Source organism: Medicago sativa, chromosome 4 (assembly GCF_051527215.1).
Source record: "Medicago sativa cultivar Bolivia chromosome 4, Bolivia_mono, whole genome shotgun sequence".
Taxonomy (NCBI): domain Eukaryota; kingdom Viridiplantae; phylum Streptophyta; class Magnoliopsida; order Fabales; family Fabaceae; genus Medicago; species Medicago sativa.
The window spans coordinates 72,391,074-72,404,751 of NC_140752.1; the positions used below are offsets into that span (position 1 = coordinate 72,391,074).

The 13,678-nt window shown below is 33.4% G+C and overlaps 2 protein-coding genes and 1 pseudogene across 3 annotated transcripts; 1 reads left to right on the plus strand and 2 right to left on the minus strand.

Moving 5' to 3' along the window:
• Positions 1-210: 210 nt before the first annotated feature.
• On the plus strand, positions 211-1,866 carry LOC146931577 (soyasaponin III rhamnosyltransferase pseudogene; annotated as a pseudogene).
• Positions 1,867-3,561: 1,695 nt separating this feature from the next.
• Positions 3,562-6,636, minus strand: LOC146931578 (heat stress transcription factor A-1e-like). 2 transcript variants are annotated; one of them, XM_085703082.1, is made up of 4 exons: positions 6,285-6,636; positions 5,850-6,138; positions 4,282-5,584; positions 3,562-3,812 (listed from the first exon to the last, which is right to left on the minus strand). In XM_085703082.1, exons 2-3 carry the CDS (start codon positions 5,904-5,906, stop codon positions 4,316-4,318), a joined length of 1,326 nt encoding a protein of 441 aa, XP_085559208.1. In that variant the 5' UTR covers positions 5,907-6,138; positions 6,285-6,636; the 3' UTR covers positions 3,562-3,812; positions 4,282-4,315. The 2 variants fall into 2 exon arrangements, with proteins under 2 accessions (XP_085559208.1, XP_085559207.1); XM_085703081.1 differs by lacking the exon at positions 5,850-6,138.
• Positions 6,637-9,814: 3,178 nt separating this feature from the next.
• LOC146931579 (geraniol 8-hydroxylase-like) lies at positions 9,815-13,176 on the minus strand. Its single transcript, XM_085703083.1, has 2 exons — positions 12,227-13,176; positions 9,815-10,830 (listed from the first exon to the last, which is right to left on the minus strand). The coding sequence occupies exons 1-2, from the start codon at positions 13,118-13,120 to the stop codon at positions 10,225-10,227; spliced, it is 1,500 nt and encodes a 499-aa protein (XP_085559209.1). The 5' UTR covers positions 13,121-13,176; the 3' UTR covers positions 9,815-10,224.
• Positions 13,177-13,678: the final 502 nt, after the last annotated feature.

The following is a 13,678-nucleotide window of genomic DNA, read 5'->3' on the forward strand; positions in this document are numbered from 1 at the left end:
CTTATCCAGTTATCCTTACTACATTCAGAATTCACTCTCCATCAAAATTCATCACAACTACTATCTTTTAGTAGTTATATATCATTATGAGACCCACGAGGCAATGGAGACAGGTCTTTTATGGGAGACCATTAATAATTTTCAATGAGAGTGCAAGTTTAAATTAGTGCTATTTGGGTCATGAAATTGAAGACAATGTATATGGGATGGTAGAGTAATACACGAGATCCACGAGACATGTCTTTTCTTCCATACTAAAACTTTGTCTTCCTGCTTATATATCCCAATCACAGCCTTGCCACTACATCCATCCATAGCTCTTTCTTTAAACCGTTTCCATGGATTCAATTGTTAAGAATGAGAATTGCAAGCCTCTTCATGTTGTAATGCTCCCTTGGCTAGCTATGGGACACATGTACCCTTATTTCGAGTTGGCCAAGATTCTTGCTCAAAATGATCACACTGTCACATTTATAAGCTCTCCCGGAATCATCGATCAAATTCCGAAACCACCCAAAACAATTCAACCATTCATCAATTTGGTAAAATCACCTTTGCCACACATGGAACAACTACAAGGTGGAGAGAGCACTCAAAATGTTCCATTTAACATGCTTGGTTATCTTAAGTTGGCTTATGACGGTCTCCAAGACGACATTACTGAGATACTCAAAACTTCAAAGCCTGATTGGGTTCTATATGATTATGCAGCGGATTGGTTACCGTCAATAGCCAAAAGCCTCAACATTCCTTGTGCTCATTACAACGTTGTCCCAACTTGGAAAATATGTTTATCAAATCCACCAAAGGATCAAATCAACATAGATAGGTGTAGCCCACCAAAGTGGGTTCCTTTCCAAACATCCATTCATTACATACCTTATGAGATGATGAGAATGAAGTCACTTTTTAATAATAATTCTGAAAGAAGAACACCACCTATTCAATTGGATAAAGTATACTCAAGTTGTGACCTTTTTCTTATCAGAAACCTTTAGAGAACTTGAAGGTGAATGGTTAGATTATATTTCTTACCAATACAAAGTTCCGGTGGTTCCAGTTGGAATGCTTCCACCATCCATGCAGATAAGAGACGACGAAGAGGAAGAAAGCAACCCTGACCGGGTGAAAATCAAAGCATGGTTGGATTCAAAAGAATCGTCTTCTGTTGTTTACATTGGATTCGGGAGCGAGTTGAAGTTAAGCCAACAAGATCTAACCGAGTTAGCTCATGGAATTGAGCTTTCTAGGTTGCCTTTCTTTTGGGCTTTGAAAAATCTTAAAGAGGGTACACTTGAATTACCTAAAGGATTTGAGGAAAGAACAAAAGAATGTGGAATCGTTTGGAAAACATGGGCACCTCAACTTAAGATCTTAGCTCATGGATCAATTGGTGGATGTATGAGTCATTGTGGTTTGGGTTCAGTCATTGAGAAGCTTCATTTTGGGCATGTCCTTGTGACATTGCCTTATTTACCTGATCAATGTTTGTTTTCAAGGTCACTAGAAGAAAAGAAGGTGGCGATTGAGGTACCAAGGAGTGAGCAAGATGGGTCCTTTACTAGGGACTCGGTAGCCCAAACATTGAGGTTGACAATAGTGGATGAGGAAGGAAGTATGTATCGGAATAATGCCAAAGATATGGGAAAGGTTTTCAGTTCAAAAGATCTTCACAATGAATATATTAAAGCTGTCATTGCTGCTCTTCAAAAGTATAGAGTTCGTTATGTCAATTAAGCATATTTCATGTGTTGTTTTATGTCTTTCCTTGTTGAAACAATAGTCCATGAGATGTTGTCAATTCATTAGAAAGAGTTTGACTTTCTAACTTCTTAGGACAGAGTTCAAATAGACTCTTGTTAAAAATTTCTTTTCCCGTTATTATTTTTAAAAGTATAAGAGATAGATACTAAAATCTTTACATTGTTAGTTCGAAAAAGATAGTGGTTTACTGGCTTCCTGTTTTTTCCATTTTGCGTAAAAAAAAGGTTAATTACTGTGTCTTAATTTTGTAATTCTAAAGTCATACTCATCTGTCCTTATTTATAAGCATTAGTTTGTTAAAGAAAACTGATGTATTTGGTTTCAAATAAATTTTGGACCAAATACATCATTTTCGGTCGATTGTTTTTTTCTTACAATTAAGGATAAAAGAAGTACTTATGAAATTACTTATGACAGTAAACCATATAGAGTTTTTAGTCCATTTAGAGTTATTTCAAAGTTAAAGTAGCTATTTTAAATCTATTATAGTCGATTTTAGTAAAAGATTTGTGCAAAGGGCATGAAAGGACAAAAACAAGAAAATAACCTTGAAACAATGGAAATCCATCCGACCCAGACATCTCTGTGACCATGCTATGCTTTTTACATGTTTATACTTAGTGAATTTTGGGGAATAATTGTTACAAACTTCTTTTGTGAGAAGAAATGGAGCAAGGAGGGAAGAAGATGGGTGGATCCGGCCACTGCCCAACAACTTAGTAACAACTATATTTTTCAATGAATGTTTTTTTAAAAATTATTAGTCGGAGGAGGGGGTAGTACTAGGGGTGGCCATGCTACCCAACAATTGTGTCTATGTGTTGTTAAATTTGGATATTATGTTTGAGTTTCACTTTGTAATACTTGTATTCATTATGTTTATATTTGTAATTTATGTTAGGACATTTGTTAAGGATTAAAAGAAAAAATAATTGTTAAGTTTTTTGTAGAAAAAAATCTGTTTGTTGAAATAATAAAATTACAATGTGTTGAATATACAATTTCCAAGATAATTTTTTTTTTTTGAAGAAAGATAAAATTTCTTTTTAAAACATCTTATTAGGACACTTGTGTTTATTTGCTTATAGTTCTTTTGAAACATGTTGAAAGCAATTCAATATCAATTAGCCAAAAGTATTGTGTTGTCACAATTTTGTTTCAGTTTCTGTGTTAGCAAAGTTTGGATGGACAAAATTGAAAATTCGGAGGGCACGCGAGAAACTTGGATGGTGGAAAAAGAAAATCTCATAATTTAAACAAGATTTTTTATGTGCGAGTTCTAGTCAAAAGGTCAGTGCGGACAAGTCACATATCTTCTACAGAAAATGTCAATTGGAATGCTAGAAGACAGACTATTATAGAGTTGAGTATCTAAGAACTGAGGAAATTGCCATATTCCCCAAGCATGATATCTGATGGACATCATACCGTGTGCATCACTGCAGGGATCCATTTTGCCATGCTACAAATTCACCAACCGATTTTGGAAATACGCAACACTTTCCAAGTTAAGCTGGTGAAAATTCTATCGAAACCAATAAAGGTAGAAGAATCTCCACCAAAGAAACGCAGAACCCATGTATCAAAAGTGTATCAACCGACACAACGCATGTAAACATTCAATTATTTCATTTTCTTAAATCACTACCACTGTCGACATGTCCGGTTTGTGTCAAGCGTCTGTTAGTGTTTCATAGGTAAATAATGCTGAATGAAACAACGCAAAAAAAATGCAATTATAGAGAACACTCTGCTGATAATACCACACAGAGGAGATAGACTGTAGGAGGAGAAGAGTAAAGGAAAGAATTTACAAAGTTCATCATTATGATCATAACCATGGTCAGGAAGAGCACACAGAGTTGTCAAAATTCAAAATATAAGGAAATATGAAATTGAAATAAAACTGCATTCGATCTTTTGGCCCCCAAATAGAGTACAACATGAAACGGGGTGGGGGACAATTTCTTTGGTGTGATATCTATCAGGTGTTTTTGTAGAAGTAGGAAGCACGGCTTTGTCGTTCCATTAGCAAAGGACATCAACCTCTGCAGGAATCATGAACAAATAATATTGGAAAATTATATACAAAATACTCAAGCCGACTTCCAATCCTCTTCTTCCCAAAGAACCCTTTTCAAGGGATTCCAAACCTCACCAATATGTATACAAAGCATGTAAGGAATCTTGAGAAATGGTGAAGAAAGCATATAATCTTTTTTTTTTTTTTTGTACATTTATAATACATACCTTAAAGGAATATTGAAAAATACATCAGTATTAATAATATACATCTAGGATTAGGAACAAGATCACATGTTATTTTTTTATATAGACATTCATGTACTCATCAAAAAAAAAAAAAAAAATATACAGTCATGTAAGCTATATCTTTTTCCCTATTTTTACAGCAGTTAGGCATCATATTGAAGAAGGCAAGACAATAACGGAGCATGCTAATGACAAATAATATTACTCTAGTTACCAGCACGGCATGCATGAAAATTGTATATTTACCTTCAGTTGCAAAAAACATATATATATAAGTATATTATATGCACAATGTTGAATCCGATGCAAGAAGTTCCATCTGTTGAGTAAGATGGTCCATGTGCTGTATCTTATCCATCTTTTCTTGTTGAATCTTCTTTGCTAATGACAATTCCTGGTCTTTAGTCAAACCATATCCTAGAGAACTACCTTTAACTTCGTCTGTGTCTCCAGTAAGTGGGCTTGGCCTAAAAAATTGTTCCCAGAATTCATCGTTGATTCCTGGAAGCTTGGAATTTTCATTCGCATCAGAAGAAAAAGCATCAGCTTCCAAAGACCGTGTCCCATCCAAAACAGCTGATATCACATCCAATTCATCATCATTCTCACCGACAGACCCCACAAAATTTTGATCAGGATTCATGAAGCTGCTTTCTGTAGCCAGTCCTTGAACTTCACCAAAATCCAAAATATTGTCTTGGTGTGCTGTTGTAAATTCTGGAAATTCAGCGGTTTTGACACAATCAGTCAACACAGCAGGTGAAGATTGTACCTCAGACATGCTATTGGTCATACAACTTACAGGAAATTGAGATTCTACTGCCATACATGACTGCCCAGAAATAGGTGGAACCTCAGAAAGTGTTACACCAGAAACTTGGGTGGATGAACTACTGCTATCTAATGGAATGGCTGAAGGAACATCATCAATAAGGAATGCATCAAGGTTCTTGATGGAGGAATCCACCCTTGCAGAACTGTTCATTTGCAACATCTGGTTAAATAATGTTTTTGCAGCCTCATTAATAGAAGGCTGGTACTTAACAACACGTCCATCAAGAGGATTATGTGGATTCTTGGTGGCTAAACTATCTTCATCCTGCCCCTGGAGCCGCCTCTTTTTACCAGCGGTAACATGTCTATTACTTTCATTCTGCTGCTGTGAAAATTGAGCCATGAAGCCCGGACTATTCATGGCCTTTGCTAGGAACGACATCATCTGTTGCTGACGCTGCTCCATCACTTGCACACGTTGCCCAACATTTACCAATTGGTTATCAGTCGATTGTTGTTGCTGTCTTAACTTAACAAGTTCTTGCATAAGAACATTCTTGTCCCTTTTCAGTCTTTCAACCTCTTCATCAAGCCCAAACTTACCCACTTCCACACATGACCCAACAGGTGGGTTCTGCGGCTTAGATAGCTGCTGATTATTACCATTTGCATGAGTAGATTTCCGCCTATTGATATTCTTTAACAAATGTTTTTGACCCCTTAAAAATCCTTCATGAGCGAATTCCCAGCGGTCGGGGTCAACCTTTCTAAAACCCTGCTTGTGAATAAAAAAGATAGTTGATATGATGAGTAAATACTCCAGCATGATTAAAAGTATACAATATACAAATAGTCCAGCATTATTAAATGTATGTTATTAAAAAAGCAAGAAGGAGAGGTAAATTCAGCACCAGAGCACCAGGACAAGTATCTTGACTTTGATAACTAACTAACTAACTAATGAATCCCCAATAGGGTACCTATCTTAACCATAACCTAAAATCCTATTACTACTTAATTGCAGTCACTATTCTACTTACCGTGTAGAATTCAGTTCTAACATTTGCAAACTGCAAAAAGTGGCTGGTTTGAAACATTCCTTCCACGAAACTCTTGGAAATGTTACCTACATCCAATTCTTAGAAAATATTCATCGGTACACCGAGCGGAAGCATGGCAGCACCACAGTAACAGTAACACTAGCAGGTAGCTAACTGTATCTTTGCATTTACAATCCGAAATGCATCCCGAATGTAACTTCTCTAATTACAACCACAGCTCCCTCTCCAATCACCAAATTACAATTAAGCGCGTTCACAATTATAATCACTGAGCAATTTATGAATAAATAGATAAATTCTATCAATTACAAAACCTAATAAAATCTTCGTCCATAAGTTAATATGATCTGAACAAAAATGAATTACTGTAAAACCCTAATTAAGAAAATCTGAAAAGGTAAAGTAAGAACATACGTAGGTGTTCAATTGTCTGACGAAGCTGGAGAAGTTGTTGTGTTTGAAATATTTAGGCAAGATGTGTTTGGAGAAATCGGTGGAATTGAAAACGACGAAGGTGTTGTCGTTTTTACCCCATGAAACGATCGATTCGGTTGAAGAGTCATCAACCATATCGTAGGTTTTGCTTAGGAACGGTGGTAATACATAATTCGCGATCCCAGCTGTCATAATTCGCGATCCTTTACTCTCTGATGATTGCTGAATTGATGATGAAGATGAAGAAGAGGGAAGGTAAGAAAGAAAGTTTGAGGGAAAGAACAGTGATGGTGAAGTGAAGGATATATAGATAGACACCAATGACTTCAATAAAGTGTTTAATTTGAAGACTGGGTTTTACTGTTTAGGGATTTCGATTCGGTGTACTCCCATGCCTTCAATAATTCAAGAATAGGTTGGGGTGTAATGGTTCGGTTTGGATCGATTTTTGGTAAAAAAAAATGTCCGAACCAATGAAATATTCATCAGTTCGGTTTGGTTTAGTTTTTATTGTTTTTTAAAAAAGAAACCGAACCAAACAAGTCGGTTTGGTTCGGTTTGTATTTCATGCATAAAGCGTACTCAAATATTTCACAGAGTTTTGTTTTCCATGTTCTCTATTTTTCAAACTACTTTGTATAACTAACATGAAAAAGCTAACAAGGGATGGACGATCCCAGTGGCGATGAGGGACGATGGGTTACGTGTGACTAGCGGCTAATGTTATATTTTACTAGAAACGAAATAGAGTGTGAGTGATGAAATAAGATGATGATGGGAGAAAGTGAATGAATTAAGGAGTATTTATGTTTGACTTTAATTTTGAGTTTGTTTTTTTTTGTGGTGGCCGGGGTTCGAACCCCCGACATTGCATATATTATGTATTGTCCCTACCAACTGAGCTAAGCTCACGAGGACCTTTAATTTTGAGCTTAATCATAAGTGTATGTGTGTGTGAGGAGGGATAATATTACTAAAATGGGGAGTAAGGTTAACATCAGTTCGGGTCATTGGATCTCAATTAAAAATCGAGAACCGAACCAAACTAGATCGGTTTAAGTTGGTTCAGTTCGATTTTGAACCGAACCAAACAAAGTCGGATATTTTTTCGGTTTGGTTCAGTTTTAATTTTCGGTTTCATCGGTTTTTTCCGAAGCCCTTGCAACCCTAAGAATAGGGGAACCGAGAAGAATTTTTTTTTTCCTTTTTTGGTAGAATAATAAATAAAAAGCAAATAAATCCTCAATTTTTTTTTGTGGTGGCCGGGGTTTGAACCCCGGACCTTGCATATTTTTATGCATTGTCCATACCAACTGAGCTAAGTTCACGAGGACAAATAAATCCTCAATTTAGTACGGTATATTTTACTTTTCAAAAAAAAAAAGTATGGTATATTTTATGGAATTTGATATACTAATAATTTTGTCTTAAAAGACGTGTATTTAATTTTTTTTATGTGTAAATTTTTTTTATTTAAACAAAATTTCTATTTTTAACATCATTAAATGTGTTTTTAGGTGTTCAATTGTTGGTCCTCGTGAGCTTAACTCGGTTGGTAGGGACAATGCATAATATTCGCAAGGTTCGAGGTTCAAGCCTTGACCACCAGAAGAAAAAAAAAAGGTGTTCAATTGTCTTATTAAACAAGAGTACGAGTAATTGATAGAGTATAAATGACAAATTGTAAATTTAAAATTATCAAAATAACAGTAAAATATGAACGTTAAATTCGGATTCAAACGACACTTATAAATAAACGAATAAAGTAATAAGTTTTTTTAAAAAAATATATTTTAATAAGTTCTTTTTATAGTGGATAATTCCTATTTACATGAAATTTAACTATTAATTTTTTTAAGTACTTATTCAAATAATATTAAAAAATAATAATAAATAAATAGTTTAAATGAAGGGTAAAAATATAAGAAAAAAATCACCTTAAAACATGTATTATGTATACTTTGTATAGAAGTTATATATACACACGGCTTTTACCAAAACAAAGAAAAAATATACACATGGTAAAGTTCAATTATTAATGTGTCTTTGTTTTCATTTTTATTTATAAAATTAAGTTATTTGATTGAAAACTAATGATAAAATATTTAAAATATGTTTAAGCGAAGGATACAATTATAAGAAAAATAATTTACTTTACCTAAAAAAAACAAATTTACACCATAATTTCGTATTTTTATATAAGAGAAATGTTAACAAGTGTCCTTGGGGCATTGTTTAAGTCATTAATAGTAGTAACTTTTGCATAGAAACATGTGTGATTGTTACTTTTTCATATGTTTGACTTATATTTTCAAGAGAATATTTATATTTATGGATTCCTTAAACAAAGCTCTTAGAGCATCCACAATGGTAGTTCCTTAACAAGGACTCCTTAAATGGACCTCACGTGACACATCACTTATTTATAATTTTTTAATAAAAGTACCTATTAAGGACTCAATGACTCCAATGGCAATACACTAATAAGGACTCCAATGAAAAATACTTAAATATGTCTCACTATCTTTACATCATTAAACAAAAATAATTTACCTATTACTCCTTTTTACAAGTGGGACCAAGTAATACACATTTTATTACTCCTTTATGCAAGTGGGACCATGTAGTACACATTTTATTACTTTTTAAAACGTGGGACCCGTTAGTTACCTAGGAGATAGAGGGTCCTTATATAGTTGCTCGTTCCTTAACGGGGACTCATTTTTTCTTCCTCCAATGGAGGGTCCTTAACGGGGAGTGGTCCTTGTTAAATAAGGACCCCCAATTGGAGATGCTCTTAAGGCACTTGTTAACAAGACCCTTTATATAAAACTATAGATATCTAGAAAAGCAAATGAGCTACTTTCCTGATGACATTGGTGATATTGGTCAACCACAATGTTATAAGTGACTTTCTTCTTTCTCTTTCATAAGTTTTTTTTTCTTCGATTTTTTGTACATTTGTGATACTGTGGTTGGTCAATGTCACCAATATCACCAACCAGAATGTCACAGTGCTATCCGATCCTAGGGGAGTATAATCATTCTCTCAATGTCTTGTTTTTTCATTCATTTTGCGCAGAATACAAACCATGTTCATTCATCTTTGCAACTCTCACAATTGCACAAAACTGCCACTGTCAAACCTGCTTGCTCCCAACATTGTAAGCTTTTGGTCAACTAAGTACTCTCGTTTTTTTGTTCCCATTAAGTTGCTTTTCTTTTACGTTAGTCTCTCCATTTATTTCTCAAATTGTCAAGACCGTTCTAATTCTTCCTTTTATGTCAGTCAATTACTATGACTATCTATATACATTCTCAGCCACTATATACATATATATATTTTAGCTAAGAGGCATTCAACCGCTAGTATATTATATATTCTATAACGAGCAGAATTGAGATCAACGTGAACAAATTTTATTTTAGAGAATAATAAACTATTTTTAACATTCAACTAAAGAGTTGTTGCATTCACTAAATATTTTAGAGAATTTATTGACATAAGATGAACATGACATAATTATTTTTATTACAAATTAACATGAAATGAGTATTTCTATAAACATATTCAAACACTATTACAAATACTTATGTCATGGGATAAAATAAATTTCAAATACCCCTAGTTGTATATTTTTAGCTTAATAGCAGTTTTAGCCCCCTAACTTTTCCAAAATTGTGATTTTGGCCCCCTAAGGAAAAAAAACTACAAAACCGCGCCCTAAGTTTTGCACATGTGGCAGTTTTGGCCCCCAAGGCCAATTTTGACTCGGTCTATGCTAACGTGGCACCTGGCCTTGGGGGGCCAAAACTGCTACAGTTGCAAAACTTAGGGGCGCTGTTTTGTAGTTTTTTTTTCTTAGGGGGCCAAAATCGCAACTTCGTTAAAGTTAGGGGGCGAAAACTGCTATTAAGCCTATATTTTTTTTGGAATGACTCTTACCGGCTGAGCCTTTGCTAATGCTATTCCAAACTTGTCCTCCATGTTGATATCTTCTATTTTGATTCCATCTTCCAATTTCCAGTTAAAACAATTGATTAATGAACCCAACATCAAATGCAACATCCTCATCGCTAACGTTAAACCAGGACAAATTCGCCTCCCAGCACCAAATGGTGTAAGCTCAAAATTGTGACCTTTAACATCAATTTCCGATCTTAAGAATCTCTCAGGTGAAAACAAATTTGCATTTTCCCAAACACTAGAATTTCTAGCAATAGCCCACACATTGACCCACACTTGTGCATCTTTTGGGATTGTGTATCCACAAATCTCCACATTTGCATTGGCTTTTCGAGGGATTAAGAATGGAACTGGAGGGTGCAATCGGAATGTCTCTTTTATTACTGCTTGTAAATAAGGAAGCTTAGCAATATCAGATTCATCTAAAGTTTTTCCTTTGCCAATTATTTGTTCCAGCTCTTGTTTTGCTTTTGACATAATCTTTTCATTTTTTAGCAATTCTGCCATTGCCCATTCTAGCGTAGATGAAATTGTATCGGTACCCGCAACAAAGAAAGTCTGATAAATTAAAAACACTCATTCACTCAATCATCATACGCTATCAAAATCGACGACATTTATATGTAATGTTAGTATAAAAATACAAATATTTTACATATACATCTGAATCGATGATATGTTTTCATATCATTTAATGAATATAACGTTGGCAAGTGGCACCAAAGCATTGAATGTGCACGATGTAGATCTTTTTTTTAATCAAATAAATAAGTAACCCGCTTCTAAATGAATTAGTTAAAAAAATAAAAGTAAATTGCACTATTCTCCCTTAAAAGAAGCTTAAATTACATTTTTTTCCCCCTTTTATGATAAAATATACACATCCGTCCCTTGAAAAGTAAAATTTATACTCTCCTCATCTATGAGATGATTGATTTACAACACCCTCTCATAATAATTAAATATGCACTACACTTTAATCTATTTTAACATAAATAAATATTTTTATAATATTTACTATAATGTGTATTCAAATTATTTTGGGTTAAAGGTCAATGATAATTAAATTTTGGACACCCTCCCATAGTAATTAAATATGCACTACACTTTAATCTATTTTAACATAAATAAATATTTTTATAATATATTTTTATAACACCATGTATTCAAATTATTTTGGGTTAAAGGTCAATGATAATTAAATTTTGGACACCCTCCCATCGTGATTAAATATGCACTACACTTTAATCTATTTTAACATAAATAAATAAATAAATATTTTTATAATATATTTTTATAACACCATGTATTCAAATTATTTTGGGTTAAAGGTCAATGATAATTAAATTTTGGACACCCTCCCATAATAATTAAATATGCACTACACTTTAATCTATTTTAACATAAATAAATAAATATTTTTTATAATATATTTTTATAACACCCTCCACCATTTAAGAATACTAAATTAATTTTTTTATAATTTAAATGTCAATGATAATTAAATTTAAACATTTTGTTATTAATTTTATAACCTGGAGTATAAAATTCACTTTTAAATAACCATACTTAATCGACTTTAGTAATTTTTCACATATTTTAATTTTATTTTGGGTTGTCTCATATTTTATATTTGGGTTTAAAACAACATGTTAATGAAATTATGAATAAAAAAAGAGAAAAATATGTTTTCAAATTTTGATTATGTTAAAATGGACCCGCAATATTATTTTTCTTCGAAGTCTGTTAGATTTTTTTCTAGATTATTAGAAATTGAAAAAACAAAAATTATTGAGTGTAAAGTGTATATTTTAACATACGAGATAAGGAAGTGAAGATTCTTTGAAATGAGAGGATATGTAATTTACTAAAAAAAAATCAAAATAACAAAGGACAAACACAGCATATACATATACTATTTAACTAGTTTAACTGGAAAAAGACAAGAAAGTACCAGAGATAAATGTTGGATTTGGTTTTTGTTCATCACTTGGGTGTTGGCTTGATCAATGTTTAGAAAGGTATTTAGCATGTCATTATTTGTGTCAAAATCTTTTACTTTCCTCAACTTCAACCGTTGATCAACCAAACGTTCGAAGATATCAAGGATTTTGCCAGCACAAACAGAGGTGCGACCTTTAATACCTTGTGGGTCAAACATCCTAAGTGCAGGAAAAAAATCAGCAATGTTTGGTTTTCCACTTTCTTCCATTATATTCACAACTAGCTCCTTGAATTCATCAACTGAACCAGAAGAGTCAACCAAATCTAAAGAGAAAATAGTGTTTGACAACAAATTAATTGATGTCTTAAAAGCCATATTTCCAATATCAACAGCTTCATTAATAAGACTACTTTGATTAATATCATTGACCAATTCTTGCAGTTTCTGACTCCTAATCCCCTTACTCTCATCAAGAGTCTTGTTAGAGAATAGTTGGTTATTGCAGATTTTTCTCAAGTCCCTCCAACGAGGTGAAACGGGTAAGAATGTCATGCTATATTTGTGGTGGTCATGAACCTGCACAGCATTGGAAATGACTCTATTTGATAAGAATTGATCATGGGTTTGAAGTATTTCTTTGGCCATGTTAGGTGAAGAGACAACTATGGTGGTTATTTGACCTAGCTTTAGACTCATGATTGGGCCATAAATTTCAGCTAATTTGGCTACGGATTTGTGAGGCTTTTCTCCTAATTGAAGGAGGTTTCCTATGAAAGGAAGAGAAGTAGGTCCTGGTGGGAGCTTGATGTTTGAATTGTTTGTGAGTTTTGCTCTTGAAAGCAGAAAATAGAAAGTCAATACCAATAGAGAAAGGAGGAGCATGAAACTTAGCAAGTATTCCATATTTGAAATTTAGAGATGCAGTTTTTCACATGCCCGTCTAATGCCTATTTATTATAACCAGCGTGTATGCCCTCGTCTAATGCTCGAGAACATTATGTTTCTGTAGTTGTCACATGCAGTTTGGTTATGATAAAAAATTCAAAATCCTATTTGAGCAATTTTCATAAAAGAAGAGACCTAAAAAAAAAAAAAATTCAATAGTATTTGGTATTGTGCAATTTTTAGATTTTAGTGCAATGTTCCTAACAACATAGATAATCTCACGGGAACCGCTACTTTGTGGTTTTGATTTGGAATAATTTGAATTTGAAGCTTAATAATAACTTACCATTGTACTCCATCCGACTTTAGTTAAGAAAGCATGTTTTGACAACCATATTTGAACAACTTTATGGACAACGCTTTATACAAAGTTATTTTAATTCTTTTAATAATTTTTTGCTCGCACTAATTTTCGTACTAATACTTTGTATATTTTCGTTGTCTCTAGATTGTCAAAAAATGAATTACATATTTTACGACTGTTATAAATTATGATACTTCTTTTATAGTACAACT

Bases quoted from the DNA above. Each gene is read 5' to 3' on its own strand.
- LOC146931578 (XM_085703081.1), bottom strand. From the start codon at position 6,497: ATGACAGCTGGGATCGCGAATTATGTATTACCACCGTTCCTAAGCAAA. The intron at 5,585-6,284 runs GTATGTTCTTAC...ATTCACAAGCAG, and splicing joins TCAGACAATTGAACACCTAC to GGTTTTAGAAAGGTTGACCC.
- LOC146931579 (XM_085703083.1), bottom strand. From the start codon at position 13,120: ATGGAATACTTGCTAAGTTTCATGCTCCTCCTTTCTCTATTGGTATTG. The intron at 10,831-12,226 runs GTACTTTCTTGT...TTAATTTATCAG, and splicing joins AAATCCAACATTTATCTCTG to ACTTTCTTTGTTGCGGGTAC.